The 20,328-nt window shown below is 42.9% G+C and overlaps 1 protein-coding gene across 4 annotated transcripts in view; it reads right to left on the reverse strand.

The window, feature by feature from the left end:
- The window catches only part of ST7 (suppression of tumorigenicity 7), a 102,654-nt gene that overhangs the window by 66,325 nt on the left and 16,001 nt on the right, over positions 1-20,328 (reverse strand). For 3 of the 4 annotated variants that reach the window (XM_056845773.1, XM_056845771.1, XM_056845770.1), the window contains exon 1: positions 9,274-9,313. The exons of the other annotated variant lie outside the window; for it this stretch is intronic. In XM_056845773.1, coding sequence (XP_056701751.1) covers positions 9,274-9,295 — 22 coding nt within the window. In that variant the 5' untranslated portion in view covers positions 9,296-9,313. Of the gene's footprint in view, positions 1-9,273; positions 9,314-20,328 lie in introns of those variants that run through there. 4 annotated transcript variants of the gene reach the window in all.

Raw genomic sequence — 20,328 nt, forward strand, 5'->3', positions numbered from 1 at the left:
GCACATGGCAGAGCACAGCTGGTATTCCAGCTCATTGCTACCACCCCAGCAGAATGACTATCAATATTAAGTGCCAGCCAGAAAAAAAACAAAAACCCCATAATCCAGCAATTGTTCTTATTCCCCCTCTCCCAAATCGACAGTTTCACTCTTTTAAATTCAGATACTAATTTAGTCTGAAGCAATATACAGTGTGGATCCATATTGTGCAGGAGTCTATGGTGCTGGGTTTGTGCCAATCATTTGCGGCACAGATTGCCAAGAGAGGATTGTTCCCAATTTGCAACAAGAGGGCCATCTGGGAAGAGCAGGAAAAATTCTAGGAACTGTAATTGGGGCTTTCAGTTAAATAAAACAGGACAATAAGACCTGTGTAAAATGGGGGGGGGGGATGGATGTCATAAATTTGGCAGGGGGTGAGCACAATAGATATCTCCTGGACAATTTTTAATAGGTTCACATTTATTATGATATTCATAACCTGCCTTTCTTAAATAGACTAGTAGTTGCATCCAATTTAAAAAAACAGCTATGGGGCATCATTGTTTCAACTTCCCTGTTCTCTTTAAAGCCTTGCCCTGAACAGAATGTATCTCATATTATCCAGAACAATTAATTTGGATTATCAGACCTCTTTGTATAAAGTGTCAACATCAAAATGCCTTGGCTAGCATTGCTGCAGAAAAGCTCTTTTAATAAACATCCCATCATTCATATACACATTGATTTATGCCTATTGAAATGAATAAGAGCAACATAAGAACATAGGTTTCTTTCTGTGTTGCTCTTGTTCATTTCAGTAGGCATTGTACACAGGGTTCCACTCTCCAGGTGGTACCTGGAGATCTCCCACTATTACAATTGATCCCCAGGCGACAGATCAGCCCCCCAGGAGAAAATGGCTGCTTTGGAGGGTAGACTCTATGGCATTATACCCTGCTGAGATCCCTCCCCTCCTCAAACCCACTTTCCCCAACATCTGTTAGTCCTTTTGATTCATTCTTCATTCAAACATACCCTTTTTGTTAACCTTGGAAGAATAATTTGGATAAACATTATGTTTGATAAGAACCAAATAGGCCACATCCAACCACTATTTTTGGTGCATTAGTGTCTGATTTCATTTCCTGGGGCACCGTGATGATAGGAGGGGTCATGGGAGGAGAGAGTCTCACAGGAGATACATGCCTGACAGGACTCAGAATTCTTAGTCCATGTCAAGCAGGATCATTCCAGCTGGGGAAATGTTGTGCACAGAAGCGCCAACCATTGCACTGACTCAGGGCCTTTCTCAAGCGTGGAATATATTTGCCAGAGCTATTTTGTTATATGGGGTTGGTTTCATTTTTGTACCTGCTTCCTTCTCACGTTCCCTCTTGCCAGCTAACCTACCTTTATTCATCCCTCTGTCTTCAGCTTTCCCTCCCCCATGCCACTTCTCCCCAGAAACGTCTGGCCAAGTTGTGCAGTGGCCACTGCTGAGCCAGGCTCAGTTGTATGGAGGCTGCTGACCCTAGGCAAGGCAGAGTGGGTAATGCGTCTCAAGTGGTTGTCTCCCTGCTTGTTCCCAGTGAGTCCTCCTCCATCGCCCACTGCTCCCCACCCATAGCTTTACTTTACAGAAATCAAGCTCCAATATGGCAACTGAGAGTTCAGGGGTATTCTTTTCTTAAAGCTACAGACATCGTTTATTATTTTATGGATTTTAATACCCTGGTTTTTTCCAGATTTCAGATTTTTTTCTGCAAAATTTCTTCATGTTTGTGACTTCCTGCATGTTTGTAGAGAAATCCCCCTTATCTGTCCCTAGCTCCATTTTGCAGATCTATTACTTCACACTCTATGACAGGGGTGGGGAACCTTTTTCCTGCCAAGGGCCATTTACACATTTATAACATCATTCAGGGGCCATAACCAGGTGTAGATCTCCCGGCGGGGGGGGGGAGGCTAGGGTTTCCAGGTCTCCAGCCACCACCTGGAAGTTGGCAACGCCAGGGGAGGCCATGCAGAGAAGGCCTGGAGGGAGCCCACGCTCCCCCCGCCATACCCCCCTCCCAGACGGGAGGGCAGCCAGCGGTGGGCCCGAGCAAACGAGGCGCCAGGGGGGCTGATCCCACAGCCAATCCGCAGGGAAGGAAGGGAGGAAGGAAGGAAAGAAAACAGAGAAAGAGAAAAAGGGAGGGAGGGGAAAAGAGAGAGAAAGGGAGAAAGAAATGGAGGGAGGGGGAGAAAGAAAGAAAAGGAGACAGACAGAGACAGAAAAAGGGAGAGAGGGAGAGAAAGGAGAGTGACAGAAAAAGAGGAAGAAAGAAAAGCCTCCCCCCCCCCACACACACACCTGCACACGCTGGCACCACGCGACCGGGCCCCAGCCTCCACATTTCCCCCCCCACACACACCCGGCCCCGGAGCTCCTGAGGGCCACGGAAAATGTCCTCGGGGGCCGCATATGGCCCTCGGGCCTGAGGTTCCCCATCCCTGCTCTATGACCTGGTTCGGAACTAGATATATGATAAATGATCGTATCATCTCTGTAAGTGAAAGAGGAACTGATTCATGACCTGGGACCTCTTCTTAAATTATTGTTAAAACTAAACACTTTTGTGTAGAGGGGACAACCCAATATGCATGAATCCACCCATTTATGTATAAATTAGACAAAGTCTATTTTTAAACAGAAGTGGAGCTCATGAGTGAGAGCAGGCAAACCCTGATCTTCCCTTACTTTGCTGCACTGAATACTTGGCTGTTTGAAAGATCAAAAAAGTACAGGCAGAAACCCTTTAATTAAGGGGTTTGTTTTTAACACTATTTTTAACCTGGAAACTGTTGTTTTATGCTGTCTGTTTGTACAAACCATGTTTTTATGCTGGGCTGTGAATTTTTTTTAATGTTTTGTATTTATTATTTTTATTTTGTAAGCCACCTCAGGGAGATTCTTGTTCAGGCCACATAAAAAATGTTCTAAATAAAATAATAAAGTAAGATAAACCTGTTTCTCATTCAAACCAAGGCAAATATTACCATACTACAATAATTATGGCAAATATGCCACAACAGTAATAAAGAATCCTGACAAAATTATTAACAAATAAAACAAGCTAAATTCCAATAAAGTTTTTGTACACATCCCTAGAGAAGCCTCTGGGACCAAAAAAAAAAAACCCAAAAAAACCCCACCCTAACCAAAAACGCAAATCTAATTTCTAGCCTTGCCAAAAGATACATTTACTCAGCATAGTTGCTTCTACATCCTGACAGGTTTTTCCTAGTAGATTAGAAGTCAGTGCTTACAAGCTGAGAACACTATGTTCAGGTAGACATTTCTGTGTTTGATTTTTTAATAATATTACAACAGGTAGAAATCCAAGCTAGACAGGGTCAGCCAGTCAGCCAGACAATTGTTTCTGGTCACAGTTTTCAGTTCACTCACATAAATCAGTAATGGCCAAAGCACTTTGATGGAGCCATCATGATTTCCTGAGAGACTCATACAAATCATTTTGTTACCTGGCAATAGGCAAAGAGATCCCTGGCAGCCCTGAAGCCCCATGGACAACCCAAGTAAACTAAAATAATTGAATTTATAGAACGAGAACTCAAAAAGATTTTGTAGGCTGTCAAGTCCAACTTCCTTTCAGGCTTCTATGTGTACATCATATCCAAAGGTGGCTGGTCTTAGGCATTCAGGAATAAACAGGTGAAAATGCATTTAAGAACAACAGAGTCAATCTTCCTGCTCTGGAGACAGGTAGGGTGATTTGACAGCTTTTTACATATACAAATAAAACATTTTAAAGTTTAATATATGAACCCAACAAACATATACCATCCAACATTCATAATTACAAACTACAGTTGCCTGAGTCTAGCTACCTGAAGAGTTTACATTGTTGGTGGCTAATACAGATTGACAACAACATGACATGTGAAGCAGCCCTAATATAACCCAACTATATGTTCAATAAATTTGATCTTAAAGAAGTTCACAGATGGAGGTGCCCCACATTTCTAGGCAAAACTTTGCACTATTCAACTACATTAACAGTGGTCTTTAAAGGGTCTTCCAATGCATAACCTACATATTTTTCTGGTGCCTTTTTAGCTCATAGAAATGTCTCCTTTGGACAAGAGGGACAATTTATCTTTATCCTTCCTTGAGATAATTCTTTTATGCATTTGAAGACGGAATCAAGTTCCCCATTATGTTTCTCAAAAATGTGGTGACCAGGACGAAACACAGGGCACACCAACAAAGGCTTCACCAACGTCAAGAAAATGTGGATGTGCCTCTTTATTAATGCAACCAAACATAATGTTTTCAATTGCAATACATTTCTGACACAACTTGTCACCAAGTATTTCTTTATTTTTATGTGCTTATTTGGTGCGTTTTTATTTCACCCTTTCTCCAAGAAGCTCAAGTTAGCATACATGGCTCTCCATTCACAGATCTCTTTCTTCATGCCAGTCTGGGTGGTGGAGACAGACCATTCCCCATTGTATCCTGAAGTGATCTGTTAATGTGTGAAATCCAAGACACTGAAAGACTGGACAATTCTACCAACTATTTTGTCAGATTGCACAGAGAAGCCATAGAAATTCATAAACATCAGCACAACTTTAACAGAAAAGAGAGTTTAAGAATGAATAAGGCTTAGCTTCCTGTCCTGAAAACCTCCAGACTAACAAAGACTACAGTCCACAATAGCCATGTGGATTAGCTTTGGATTTCACACATTAACAGATCACTTCAGGATACAATGGTTCCATATTAACATACCGCACCCTCATTAGCACATTAACTTGATACTTACAGGACAATGATTAGCACATTACCTTTGATACTTTTTGCAGGACAATGAATCAGCTCAAACCCAACCCCTTTCTGACTATATATTACTCTTCCTACACACTTTTCACTGAGAGACACTGTCCTTCAGAGTTACTCCTCTGAAGATGCCTGCCACAGCTGCTGGCGAAACGTCAGGAAAGAAAATACCAAGACCACGGTCACACAGCCCGGATAACCTACAAGAACCAGAGGCATGATCTCTACCTCTTTTGTCACAGGAGGGAAATATCACCAGACAACCACAAGATTTAATCAGTCCAGGGGCCAGAGACAGAGGAAAGGGGGGGGGAGGGAGAAAGGAACAAGAAGATAAATGGAAAGGGAAAGAAAAGGAAGGGGAGGGGAGAAATGAGGGAGGGAGGCCAGCTCCTACCAAACGTAGGCCTGGCGGAATATCTCCATCTTACAAGCCCTGCAGAACTGGACCAAGTCCCGAAGGGTACGGGTCTCACTAGTCAGAGAGTTCCACCAGGCCGGACCAGGGCAGAAAATGCTCTGGTCCTGGTTGAGGACAGCCGGATACTTCTAGGGCCGGAGATCACCAGAGTGTTGTTACCAGAAGAACGTAATGCTCTCTAGGGGTTGTTTCGGGATACAATATTTCAGATTCAGCAAGCTACCAAGCCTGTTCCTTTCTACCATCAAGGTGGGGAAGTAGGGGAGCAGAATGTCATCCCAAAACTCCTAGCAAACTCCTACACAGATTGAACAAATCAACACACAAAACTACCATATACTGAATCAAACCCTTGGTCTACATCAGGGTCAGTATTGTCTACTCTGACTGGCAGCAGTTCTCCAGGCAGAGGTCTTTCACATTTCATAATACCTGGTTCTTTGAGTGGAGATGCCAAGGATTGGTTCTGGGACATTCTAAATGCAAAGCAGATGCTTTGCCACTGAGCCATGGCTCACCCCCCTAGCCCCTGGGGTGCAGTCTCTATTCAGGCAGCCAGCTGGAAACCGCTGAATGTGCCTCATTCCCATGCTTAACATATGGCCCTTGAATTGCATGTAGGTAGTTGACTCGGCCCCTGATTATGATTGTAAGGCTTAGCTGCACAAAACTAAAGCTTTTGGCATGTTTCCATTTTTTCATTATTACAGGTTTAGCAAACTATGTTAAAAAAAATAATCAGCGTAAGAGAACGTATTGATGCAAGATATTGGTATCAGTACATGCTTTGTGGACAAGCATAACAAAAACATCATGGTGTTAAGGCCATTTTTATAGCAGAATAGAATAGAGTGTGTGTTGCAGTCACATAGGCATGATCGTATGCCCCAAATATTTATTCTAAATAAAGTCTTTACAAGATTTTTAAAAAACAATTTGCAATAAAGGACTCATTAAATAATCAGCTGATGGAAATGCTTTTACAGACATCTCCCTTTCTGGATATAGCACAACTGAAGGCATGTGTGAAATACCAGGGAAGGGAAGGGTCCTGAGGCTAGCGGATATGATTCTACCACCCCACCCCCAATCAGCCAGGCTGGCATAGAACCCTCATGGCCTAGAACTCTCACTCATTCACAACTGATTTGAAGAGATGACTGCACCCGTCCTTCCCAGTCACCCCACTCTGATTTGGGAAGTACAGAAACAGACAAATCTTGTGTGTGGGGGTTTGGGGAGGGAGATCAGATGTTCTGTTCCATTCCTCTTCTAATGTCAGTGTCAGACCAGTACTCTACATATTACCATTTCATGCAGCAGCAATACAGAGAGAATAATACTGATCTATGCAAACCCATACACCGGTTTTGATTGGCTCTGCAATTCTTTCTTACAGTAGCCTCTTGGGAAGCATCACCTACTGCTGTGGCTTGTTCAAGTTTTTTTTCTTCTCCAGTTGCTGTACCATCCATCGCTCTGGAAGGGGCTTCCAGAGAGCTCTGCCCCCTGCTCAGAAGGTACACACATCTGTTTTGTTTGAGAGGACTGGGATTATAACCGATATTATTGAGGGCTGAAAATTGCCAAAATCACTTCAGTCAGTGCTGCATCTTTTTTATTTAAACTGTTAGGTTTTGGATAGCCAAGGGTAGCCTGATCTTGTCAGTTCTTAGAAGTAAGTGGGGTCAGCCCTGTTGAGTACTTGGATGCAAGACCACATGTTCCATCATCACATTGTCATGGTGGTTGGCTGTGCAAACTTGATTGGTCATATAATAAGCCACCCTGAGCTATGTGGAAGGGCAGGACATGAATCTGTTAACAATAAATAAACAAATAGATGGCTAATGCTAGGTTGGGGTACACACAAAAAGGTTAGACTCTAACCGTTAGAGGAAGATCAGAAGGGGTACCCTAATTTAAAAGGTTTCACAACCCCTCTTTGAGGGATAAAACTAGATCTCAGACCACATGTTCTGCGAACAGATTAGGAAACATTTGTCTCTTTAAAATCCATTTGAATTTCTCAGGACCCTAGCATCCATAAATCCAGAAGTCAGAAATACATAAAGGAACAGAAAAGATTTGGGGTGGCTTCAAGTGTTATCTTGTTTGGACCAAAGTTCATGATTTTAGGTAATGCATACATAAATGTACACATTGAATGTCACGATTTGGGGAACATCTTTAAGAGGAATCTGGTACTGAAAATACACCAGTGTGCATCTGAAGCTGTTCTTAAAACAAAGGACTGATAACGGCCTACTGTGTAAAAATAAAATAAAAAGGAAATGAACAGCCTTACAACACTTTTCCTGATTGGTTGATTGGCACTGCTATTTGTCAGTTTACAAGAGCAATTGACCTGTCTAGAATGGGTGGGGCAGTACAAAGCCCCCACTAAGGCAATTAATCTTTTCTGAAATTCTCAGCTATAATGTTTGGTGCATTTTTTTTTGCTCTAAAGCAAGAATATTCTGACTTTTATAAGGTAAGAAGTTGTTACATTAGCTCCCAGCACCACAAACACTCTTTTAAGAACAGATAATGTATTAATCTGGGTGTCAAGAAAACAAAAGCTCGCACAGCTGTTCTCAGAAGGGCAGCCAGTTAGAGAGCACGCTAGTGACTCAACTAAAGAGTCTGTTTGACAGACAATAAGGAAGTCCTTTATGTAAAGGACTATTTATACAGAGGGCTATTTAACATTTAACTGTGTATCCTATGCTGTGTGCAGGCGTTAAAATAATAACACTGATTTCTCCTGGTTTTTCTTCTAAATCTGTTTCTACGGATCCTCACAAGTTATATTCCCCAGATAATTAGAAGGTGCTGTTTCACCAAACTAAAAGCATTCAACCTTTTTTCTTTCCATTTCAACTATTAAATACGCGAGAAAACAAAAAATCAAATGGAAGTTAGAAGAAGCTGCTGATTTAAAAAAAAAATTATCTCAGAAAGGAAGACCATAATACACAGCAGATGATGATGCAGTTTTTTCTGCCTTGACCTTGAACTGGCATTGTGCTTGAAAGAGTGGGAAGCTGCCACAGTGAATCAAAGGAGCCAAGCAGCCCTGTGAAACACCAAGTTCTCGAAAGGGTTAGAGACGATGTCCTAGAATGTTACTATTCTCAATTAACCGTGATGCCTGCAGCCAGTAGTCCGGATTAACCACTATGGAAAATGAATGGCTTTGCATGCAACGCACACTTACAAAATTATGTTAGTGTGCAGGTTACATAATAAAAGTGAGCATAATACATTCGTTTCCATTTTGGTACTCAGCTGCACCGAGTAATACAGATCCCCAGTGGTCAGGATGACCACCTTATTATCAATACTCTTAGGAAGGGGCGAAGGCCCCCGTCCGGTTCACAGTCTTTGCTCCATTTTGGTAAGCCGCCCATGGTTCTTTAAATAGAAACACATCTACCTTGTTTTTCAAGAAGCATGCCTTTGCGATGCCTTATGCACCAGACCCAGCTCTAAGTCTGGATATGAAACAAAAGCCAACCCAGCGTTGGAGACCCTACAGCAAAATCGGAAAAGGACCCAGTATTCCTCGGAAGCAAGCCGATCCTCCATTGGGCAATCAAACATGCTCTGGCTTCATCGTTTACAATCCTGGAGCACTTCAGACACCCTCGTTATCATATTGCGAATGCTTTAAATGCTTCATCTGCAATCGCCAGTGTGTGCGTTTTCTCTCTCTCTCGCACCCCCCCCCCACCCCCAACACACATTCAAGTAAAACCACATCTTCTTTTCCGTCCTCCAGCAGCCCGGAATCAGCATCGCTGACTGTCTTGCTGTCTGTGCTGCCAAAGGCGAGATGGTCGACCCCTCCTCAGCATCCTTGGCAGCTTTATAAAACAAGCTAGAACCGCGGGTTTTTATTAGCACCGCGCAGCAGACGCAGCAAGATGGGCACGGAGAGATGCCCCGCAGAACCAACCCTGCCCTCCCCACCCACCCCCCAAACAGAAAAAGCAAACGAAACGGGCATTCTACTTACACGAAGACTCGGTGCCAAACATGGCTGGCTCCAGATGCTTGAAAGGGGGGGGGAAGAGAGAGAGAGTCGGAGTGTGCGAGAGAGGAGAGGAGGCTGTTACACAGCAGGGGTCATGAATCCGGACAATGCAGTCTCCCCTCTGCTCTCCAGACGCCAGACTTTCCTCTCCCAAGCGTCGCTCGAGCAGCCTTCCTTCTCCTTTGCAAGCGAAAAGCGGATCTTCTTTGCAGTAGCACCGGGGAGGGAGGGGGTGGACAAAATCTGGAGGGGGTTATTTGAAAATCCAGTGGAAAAGGGAAGGCCGGTGGCTCTTCCGTTGATGCAGTGAGGCAGAAATAGGTAGCAGACACCAGATACTGCAATCCCCAGCCCCTGCTCTTGGTAAGACAATAGCATAGCTTATGCATACACGGGGTGACGTCAGAACACTGCAAAGACTGACTGCTACTAACCGCAGGCTGGAGAGGGGAGCCTGAATGGAGCCCTGCGATTCAAATGGGGATTCTTTTGTCACAAAATGCAGAAGACAAAGGAGCGCACATTTCCCCCCTGCCCTACTGATTAGAAGAAATCAGCTACATGCTTTAGGGCCGGGGACAATCTATTGCTCCTTGAGGATTTTTTCAAATACAGTTTGCTCAGCTGCAGCAAGTGCCCCCCTGGCAAGAGCATCAGCTACAGTAATTTTTAAAAAGAAAAGAAAAAAAGAATACTTAGTCCCAAAACGCTCTTAGATTTTCATTATCTTTATTGGAGCAGATGGTGTGTGTTTTTAAATAAGGAGGACAGGAGGGGGGACCATCTGGGGCTCTTACTTACTCAGAAGTGTTTTTCATAAGAAATCTATATTTGAGAATACCTAGGTGGACAGGTAACAGGGGAGGTGACCTTTGGGCTATGTTTGGCCCCAAAGCAATTTTATCTTGCTTCTGATGCCCCTGCAAACTCTGTCTCAGTATGTGGGTTTTAAACAAAAAAATCCCCACCATTTTCATAATGTAAGAAACAGAAATATTCCAAACTTCAGTATTGCCACTGAGCAGAGGGCTGATGCACACAATACTGAAATGGTCCCCACCCACATCTTCCAGAAAATAAAGTGGGCCCCTCTTTCTATACATAAGCCGGGTGGCCAATAGCTTGTTGGAGCCTAGGAGTCGCTGCAGCATTTTCATAGGAGCAACATATAAAGAACACATGGCCGTTCCAAAAACAAAAAAATTGTCATGTAATTTGTCAAAGCCTTGTGTTGCTTTGATCGGTTATAATAAAGTGTATTAATAAAATGTAATTTGTCAATGCCTTGTGTTACTTTGATTGGTTTTACTAAAATGTTTTACATGACTTTTGTTTTGGGATTTTTCTGTGACCGATGTGGCTGTCTACATTTTTTGTGCAGTTTTATTTCTGTTGCTGTTCACTTGATTGAAACAGCTCAGCTAGCTCAGTTTGGCCCAAGCACATCAGGGCCTGGGAACTAAGCAGGGGTAGGCCATGGTCAGTAGTTGGATGGGAGACTGCCAAGGAAGACTGGGGTTGATAAGTTAAAGAAGACCATAGCCAACCACCTCTGCTCATCTCACGCCTGGAACATCCCATGGAAAGAATCGCAAAGAGTCGATTGTGCCCTGACGGCATGCTCTTTGTCATTTCATTGACACTAATGAAGAGTATCTATATACTAGTATCACTGAATCACTTGGTTAGTCAGATACAACAGTATGACTACTCAAACAGCATCCAAATCCAGTTCAGTATGGCAGCTGTTTGACTAGGGCTGCCAGGTCCCTCTTCACCACTGGCAGGAAGTTTTTGGGGAGAAGCCTGAGGAGAGTGGGGTTTGGGGAGGGGACTTCAATGCCATAGAGTCCAATTGCCAAAGCAGCCATTTTCTCCAGATGAACTGATCTCTATCAGCTGGAGATCAGTTGTAATAGCGGGAGATCTCCAGCTACGACCTGGAGGTTAGCAACCCTATGTTCGACCACTCAGACACTGACATATTGAACTGTGCCTTGAGGTATTAGTACACTGGTTGTTTATGTGCTAGATCATGGAATACTTTCACTGTGTGTTGATATTATGAGTCAGAGATGGTGTAAAACCATGGGCTGTATCACTAACAGTACTGAGGTTTTAGAACAGGAGTGAGCAAACCCAGCCATTCGTTCCAAACAGCGGAACTCCAGACCATTTTGCTTGACCCTCCCACCTAGGTTATTTACCCAAGCAACCAAGGTGAGCCTCTAGGTTGCTAACAACACCAGTGGGGGCAGCAGCATGGGACAAGGCAAGGTGTGCCCCTGAGATGCTGCTGTGGGTCAGCTTGCTCTCAGTGTTTTTGACTAAGCATAATCCTTTGTTTACCAGAAGATCAACATCACAGGTAAACCAGGGATTTGGGCCATTCAGGCCAGAAAATTTTCTTTCCCATGCTCTATAACTTCACAGCCTATTATTGATGTTATTTTAAGGAATGATGCTCCATTTTCAACTTAATCAGGATGTATACATCTTCAGGATGAAGATTCTATATACACATAAAAAGTAAAAGATCATAGAGATAGGGTTACCAACGTCAAGATTCTCCTGGAGCTACAACTGATCTCCAGATTACAGAGATCAGTTGCTCTAGAGCAGTGGTTCCCAACCTTTTTTTGACCAGGGACCACTAGGACTTTTTTGTTCAGTGCAGGGACCCCAAGGTTCAAAATAAAAATTCTGAAAATTTGAAAATAAACTTTAATCATAACTGTTAGTTAAACATTAAGCTTAGAATAATATTTGAATATATATATTTATAATAGAGAACTTTTAATTGAAAATATTAATTTATTATGGGTTTATAACTTTGTTTCGCGGACCTTAATTTAGTTCTCGCGGACCCCTGGGGGTCCACGGACCCCTGGTTGGGAACCAGTGCTCTAGAGGAACTCACAGCTCTGGAGAGCAGACTTTATGGCATCACATCCCAATTGAGTTCACCTCCCAGGCATGAATGGTCCAAGGTCATCATGTTAGAATCTATGGCAGCTTGAACCTGGGTTTCCCAAATACTAGTCCACTATATAACGCTATCTCCTAGTTCAGTCTGAAGGTTTCTATTTTATGCAAAAGTTCCAGAAGATGAGGTGACTTCCCTTTGGGGCAGGCCTAACTTTAGTGAACTGAGAGGGTCTCCAGATCGCCTACAGGGGTGCTTTTAAAGACCCAGTGCCTATGCTAGAAATCATTTTAAGACAGACCATTAAAATGTAAATGCTACATGTAGCTGGTTGCAGTATTATAGACTATGTTTCTACATAAATAATATCTCTCCATTTTGCTTTTCCTGTATGCTGCAATAGGATCCAAATCCTCATCTCTCGAAAAACTGCATTTTGAAAAAGAAAGAGGTTAAATATTGAACTATAGAATTTCCCATTGCACTGTGGGAAATTTTATAGTGGGTAAAAACAAAGATATATTTTCTTAATTAAAAAAACCCTTTAAGTATTTGAAATGGCCAAAACTTCCATAGTGGCAAAGATTTCTATTTGGTTAGGAAATAAACCAAATGACCGTATCTTTTTAAAAGCCAAACAAACCAGTCCATAATCAACTGTACTGTGCCTCTCTATCCCCCAAGTACAACAACTAAAAATCTGCAAACACATACACATGCCCAATACAGTTGATCGACATCGCTGTAAGTTTGTTATTTTAATTTGATTAGTTTTATGTTTACAGCTGGAGACATTTTTATTTTTTTAAAGCACTCAAAGAAAAACAAAAACAATGTAAACACCAACCCCTTTCCCCGTCCTCACAACTGAGAACAGTAGATTTGCTAAGTGAATTTTCAGACACCAAGAAAGAGCCCCTATGAATTGCTATCAAAAGCACTGAAACACTAACTCAGTGAGTTGAAGCTAGCAGGCATGAGGGCTATTTGGTTAACAAGACTGTGCTAAAAGAGCAAAATGAGAAAACCTTTTAAATAGCTTCCACTGAGAGTGTACAAGCAATTGCAGACATATCATCCAGAGATTGTTGCAAAAGGGAGGATTATAAATTGACCTCTTCTGAAATATATTTTGCAAGCTGAAACATTGTGCAGCTCTGTGGATTCTCATAACCTTAAGGAAACTACCCACATGCCATTTGGATTTGTAGCACAGGTTAATAAAATGAGACCAAGCAGAACAATAAGGCTTTACTCATGGAGAGACATTCTTTACTGAATCTCAGTACCTTTTTAAAAAAAACCTCTCTCCAAGGCTTAAATCCCTAGTAGAGTATGGGATGCCAAAAGACTGTGAGCAAGAGAAAAGAGGAAAGATAGCAGCTTCCTGACTTTCCTGCAGTGTCAGAAACTAGTGTATTAATTGCATGGTTTGGACAGGCAATGGCAATGTAAAGATAGGAGATAGATCCAGAGCAGAGCAGATATAACCTTTTGGCATTAAAATAAAGCAGAAGTCCAGTGGCATTTTAAAGACTAACAAAATTTATTTCAGCATAAGCTTTCATGAGTCAGAGCTCACTTCAGCAGATGTACTGAAATGTATCAGGCTGATTTATATACACCACAGAAAGGTGGGGATGTGGGCTGATTCAAAACAAGATCCAATCCAAAGAACAATCCGTTCACTCAGAGTGGTTATGAGCACTCTCAACTACTTTTAAACAGGCACAATGTAAAATATAGTACAGGATGAAATGACGTAAGCTGATACAATAGGTAGGGATGCCAGCTCCAGGTTGGGAAATTCTTGGAGATTTGGGGATGGAGCCTGGAGAGGGAAGGGTGGGGGGAGGAACCTCGACAAGGTATAATGCCAGAGTCCACCCTCCAAAGCAGGGAACTGGTCTCTGTAGTCTGGAGGTCAGTTGTAATTCTGGGAGATCGCCAGGCCCCACCTGGAGGTTGGCAACCCTAACAATAGGAAGTTACAGCGGTATTGCTTTTAATCTCATTTAGGGTGGGATAGGCTAGGCATGGAATTAGCACCAATATAGTGAATTCAGAGTTGCCAGCCACCAGGTGGTACCTGGAATTTTCCCAGAATTTCAACTGATCTCCAGACTACAGAGGTCAATTCCCCTGGAGAAAAATGCTGTTTTCAAGGGTGGACTGTATAGCCTTACACCTCAGAGGTCCCTCCCCTCCCCAAATCCTGCTCTCCCCAGGCTCCACATTTAAATCTTCAGGAATTTCCCAACCCAGAGTAGGCAACCCTAAGTGCCTAGGAACCCCAAGTCCCCATTTAGCTGGGGCGTAGGGAGGAAAAGGTATACTGTCTTCAATTTGCTAATGATTTCTAATTCAGCAATTTTGGGCTAGATCCTCCCATGTCACCCCCTCACTTCTCCCTCATCATCACCCTCCAAATGTCCAGACAGATATCTCAGTGTACCTTTGGTTGCTATGGTAATCTACAAGGGCAGTCAAAAGCCAGCCTGTTGATGTCTGTGCTTATGTCCTTACAAAGATTTTTAGATTTATTTATTTTTTTGCCCACAAATGTGTTTGATATTTTAGATTTCCCCGAGGTTTTCAGAAGACTAAGTGGTAATCCTAGCTGGCTCTTTAGATTTCACTGTTCACATGAATATTCACTATCCACTATTCAATATACTATTAAGCCACATGTCATGTTTGCAAGAAAATTAAATTTATTTAGATAAAAGATATTCACCAAACATACAGCTTAGCCATTCTCAGTATGCAAAAAACTCATTTTACATTCCAAGCTGGAGAAGAACTGGGGGTGGGGGGTAGGATGAAGACCATTGATACAGCCAAGCATTACAAGCTGGACAAATAGTAATTGCAATCAGAGTGCATATGTACTTTTATGTATACTTATAATTTAAATTCTGTTTTAATGTTGAAATGTTTTAATGGTTTGATATTTGTCCCCTTGGGTAGAAAGAAAGCATAGAAATGTTTAAAACAATAAATACATAATTAATATATAAACAATACCCAGAGGTGTTCTCACCCCAAATGGATTTCTGAACAATTTCCCCATACACTTACACTGTTACAGAAAATATCTTCAAAACAACCATACGTATTTTGTTGTATGTGCAAATAAAAATATATTAATCACTGTTACACCTTCAAATTGATCCTCTCTGTTGAAACACTGTGGACAACTAGCTTGCATACAGAGCAAACTATGTGTTGTTTGCTTGTAATTCACACAGTTAAGTTAATATCCCTCATTTTTCAGCAACAAAAGTCAATAGCTCTGTTACAGTATTTTTGGTGGGGGGGAAAAGACAAATAAATTTAAAATTACCAGCAGAAAGCAAAGAGCAGGCTGGTTTGTTAGAATTTGTTCTGAATGAAACCACAGGTATGTTCTAAACAAATATATCCAGCAAATTAAGGTGAAGGTAGTCCCCTATGCAAGCACTGGGTCATTAGTGACCCATGGGGTGACATCACATCACGACATTTACTAGGCAGGCTATGTTAATGGGATGGTTTGCCATTGCCTTCCCCAGTCATCTACACCTTACCCCCAGCAATGCAGCAAATTAACACAGCGTAAATCAACATTTTGTAAATATTGCCTTTACCTGTACAGTCCATGTCAGTACCTAATTGTGGAAGATTCAGTAGTGTCTTTAGACAGCTTTGTTGGCGTCAACAAACTTTAACAGAAATAGTACCATTGTGTGAGTATTTAAGAACAGGTTTTGCCACATACTGCAGGAAAACATGCCGTATTGATCCTTATCTCTGAACTCAGTCACCAGTCCTGGAACTGTTTGACATACATAAACATGAAGGTAAATATCTATCGCTTAACACAGCAATACCATCAAGGCTTGGTCAACTTCATATAACACTGTAAACTTAGTATATGTGTGAAAAATGCCAGACCCAGAATTTATTTATGTATTTAAAATATTGATGTCCACCTTTTCTCCTCAGATTCAAGGTGACTATATTCCAAACAAAAACCATATGCAGGTTAAAAACGCAGCCAAAAAGTTTACCCTCCACAAAATGCTATCTGGAATAAAACCATCTTACATACCTTTCTGAACATAGTAAGTAGGGTTGCCAGCCTCCAGGTAGTAGCTGGAGATCGCCTGCTATTAGAACTGATCTCCAGCCAATAGAGATCAGTTCACCTGAAGAAAATTGCCACTTTGGCAATTGGACTCTATGGCATTGAAGTCCCTCCCCTCTCCAAACCCCACCCCCTCAGGCTCCACCCCAAAAACTTCCCACCAGTGGTGAAGAGGGACCTGGCAACCCTAATAGTAAATAAAGGCACTCACTCTAGTAAGGCTTTCCAGAGGACTGGCCCTACCACAGAAAAAAACCATGATCTGTTGCCATCTGTACTGTCTTATGACAGGGTACTACAACTAGAAGGACGAAGAATGTAGTTGGTGTGGGGGAGTATGTCAGGATATGTGGTTTGAGAAGTTTGAAAGAACTAGGCTGTGAAGGACTTTAAAGGTAGCAACCAGAACTTTGAATTGGGCCCAGAAGCAAATAGGTGTCAGTGCAGATGACAAAGCACTGAAGTTGTATGTTCCAGGTGGCTGAGCCCATATAAAAGTCTCACTGCCACATAGGGTTGCCAACCTCCAGGTGGTGGCTGGAGATCTCCTGCTATTACACCTGATCTCCAGCTGATAGAGATCAGTTCCCCTGGAGAAAATGGCCACTTTGGCAATTGAACTCTATGACATTGAAGTCCCTCTCCTCCCCAAACCCTGCCCTCCTCAGGCTCCACCCAAAAAGTTCCCACTGGTGGTGAAGAGGGACCTGGAAACCCTAGTGCCACATATTGTACCTAAAAATGTAATATGCTTTGTGGGTTACAAGACCTACTTCCCCTCTAAAACAAAATATAGATAATTATTTTTAACGTTTTTGTTCCATTCTATCTTCTTAATAGAAATAATTCTATTGTTTGTCTTTAGATCAGCTTTAAAAAAATGACTGAGGGAGAAATATGATAAGGGCTTATAAGACTATGAACTATGCAAAGATAAATTGTTCACTCTAAACACACTGAAATTTGAGGTCATCTAAGGAAACTAATTTGCAATACTTTGAAGGGAAACAGAATGACAAATATCTTCATGTAAAACATTTGATTAGCATATGGAATGCACTGGCTGGATACCTGCATAAGACGACTTTTGAAAAGAGGAATAAATAAGTAACGGAGTATAGATAGAATGAATAGTATTTTATTTATACGTTTAGGTAACATATATGCCTGCTTGCAGCAGGTCACACAGTAAAGTAAAATAACAACAAAATCCATAAGACTAAATCATAAAAATGATGAAAATTAAAACAGCCATAAAACAAGCAAACTGCTCACTATGGGTATATACATATTTATATTATGAGCTACTTGGGCATTTCATTGACCTCTTTTAGAAACAATGTACTTCTTCAGGCTCATTAACGGCAGCTCTTATCACTATAATTCATACATTATTATATAACAAAATAATTGGCCACTTTAACAATCTCATCTTCGACAAGACAGCCCCTGATATCCTGACGTACTAATGATCACATGAGTGATACAGATTTGGTTCACAGCTATGAATTTCCCTACCATCTACTCTGATCTGCCTACTCAGAGTAAAACATTGAAGAACCCAGCTACACTTGCCTCCCGCTCCCCTAATTTCATCACCTAAATCATCATATCCAAATACATTTTGGGGAACAGCATGCAACTGCAATTTTAATTATCAAATTCATATGAAATGTAATAACAAATAGTTAAGCAGAATACATACTAAAATATATATTTTCTGAGGAAATGCTGAAAAAATAAGTAGAGGAAGAAAATGCCTCCACTAAGACAGAGAAATCAGAATGGAATGGAACCAAGAGAATTCACTCATCCTAGTTTCTTCCCCAGATAGCAATATAAAAAATAGTAGCTGAAGAATTGCCATGAAAAAGAGTTCACCGCTTCTCTTCCTGTTCCATTTATTTTCCTATGGTGGCCATTAAGGATTTTTTACATGCATTTGCATGCAACATGGAAATAAGATACCTTTTTGAAATGATTACACCAGTTCATGAGGGATAGGGTCTATCAACAGACATCCTTAATTGTGACTGCAAAATGGAACCTCTGGTCCAAATGAAATGTACCTCTGAGTACCAGATGCTAAGGTCAGCCAACAGGAGAGAGCTGCTGACTTCATGCCCAGCTCCTAACCTTCTCAGAGGCATCTGGCTGGTGAAGAGGCCATGGCTCAGTGATAGAGCATCTGCTTGACATGCAGAAGGTCCCAGGTTCAATCTCCGGCATCTCCAGTTAAAAGGACTAGGCAAGTAGGTGATGTGAAAGACCTCTCAGGTAGAGGTCTTTCACATCACCTACTTGCCTAGTCCCTTTAACTGGAGAGCCACTGCGGGTCTGAGTAGACAATACTGACTCTGCTGGACCAAGGGTCTGATTCAGTATAAGGCAGCTTCATGTGTTCATGTGAAAGCTGCAAACAGAATTCTAGGCAAGATGGATTCTTGGTTGGACCCAGAAGGGATTTTCTTACATTATAACCTTCCAACCAGCCCTGGAGACGAGGCTGGATAAGTTTGGGCAAAGTTCCCCTTCGCTCTGCCATCGTCTTCCCACTTGACTTAGTCAGTGAGCTCCTGTTGGTATTATTTTTCTTTTCCCTTCAGAGTATAGACCAGTGATGGCGAACCTTTTAGAGACCGAGTGCCCAAACTGCAACCCAAAACCCACTTATTCATCATAAAGTGCCAACACGGCAATTTAACCTGAATACTGAGGTTTTAGTTTAGAAAAAACAACTCATACGTTAACATCTTATGCTCACAAGCATAAGATGATCCAAACAAAGTAAGGAAAGCAATCCCAAGTGCTTTCATTGACTTAAAATTATTTGGCAGAGAATTCCACACATTAAGGATTTTATTTTCAGAACTAACTGTGCTATCCTTTGTCATCCATAAAATTAAATCATGGCAATGACTGACAAACACCATTTTCCCCATCTGCATTCTCAAAACTCTGCAGGGGGGCTTATTGTTGAGTTGTGCATCTGAGTGGCAAGTCCAAGGCTAAACCTCCCATTGACAAATAGACAATAACCCCCCCCCCATGCAGTTTTGAGAATCTGGATGGGGGAAATGTGCATCTCAGTGGCAAGTCCAAGGCTAAACCTCCCATTCACAAATAGACAACAACCCCCCCCCCCCCATGCAGTTTTGAGAATCTGGATGGGGGAAATGTGCATCTCAGTGGCAAGTCCAAGGCTAAACCTCCCATTCACAAATAGACAACAACCACCCCCCCATGCAGTTTTGAGAATCTGGATGGGGGAAATGTGCATCTCAGTGGCAAGTCCAAGCAAAAGAGCCGTCCGCTGCCAGCCGCCCGCAAGCCTCCCGCTGCCCCGCTCCGCCTCAGCAGCAGCGCCGCCGCCCCACCCAGGCGCCGCTCTGGACCCGCCACCACCCGCTCATGCTCGGCCCCGAGGGTTGCCCTGCCGGCCGCACCGCTACGCCCACCGAGTCGCCCCCGCGACAACGTTGGCTGCGGTGCGGCGGAAACGTGCGCCGAGGCCGCGAGGAGGGGCGGAGGAGGGGGACGGGCAGCCAAGGGGGCGGAGGCGACTCGGCGGGTGTAGTGGTGCGGCCGGCAGGGCAGCCCTTGGGGCCGAGCATGAGCGGGCGGCGGCAGGTCTGGAGTGGCGCCTGGGTGGGGCGGCGGCGCTGCTGCTAAGGCGGAGCGGGGCAGCGGGAGGCAGATGCCGTCGAGGCCGCGAGGAGGAGGTGGGGGACGGGCGGGGGATGGGGGGGCGGCTCCACGCGTGCCCATAGAAAGGGCTCAGCGTGCCGCTTGTGGCACGCGTGCCATAGGTTCGCCAACACGGGTATAGACCTTGGCTTCAAAGCAGAACAGCACGAACAGAAGCTCTGGATAGGCCAAGAGACAGAAGAAGGGAGGGAGTGGAGAGGAGTGCAGACAATGCTGCTCTAACAAATCCATTCCCTTATTCTCTAGCTCTCCTATTGCTCCCCAGCCTCTGAGC

Source organism: Euleptes europaea, chromosome 3, assembly GCF_029931775.1.
Source record: "Euleptes europaea isolate rEulEur1 chromosome 3, rEulEur1.hap1, whole genome shotgun sequence".
Lineage (NCBI taxonomy): Eukaryota > Metazoa > Chordata > Lepidosauria > Squamata > Sphaerodactylidae > Euleptes > Euleptes europaea.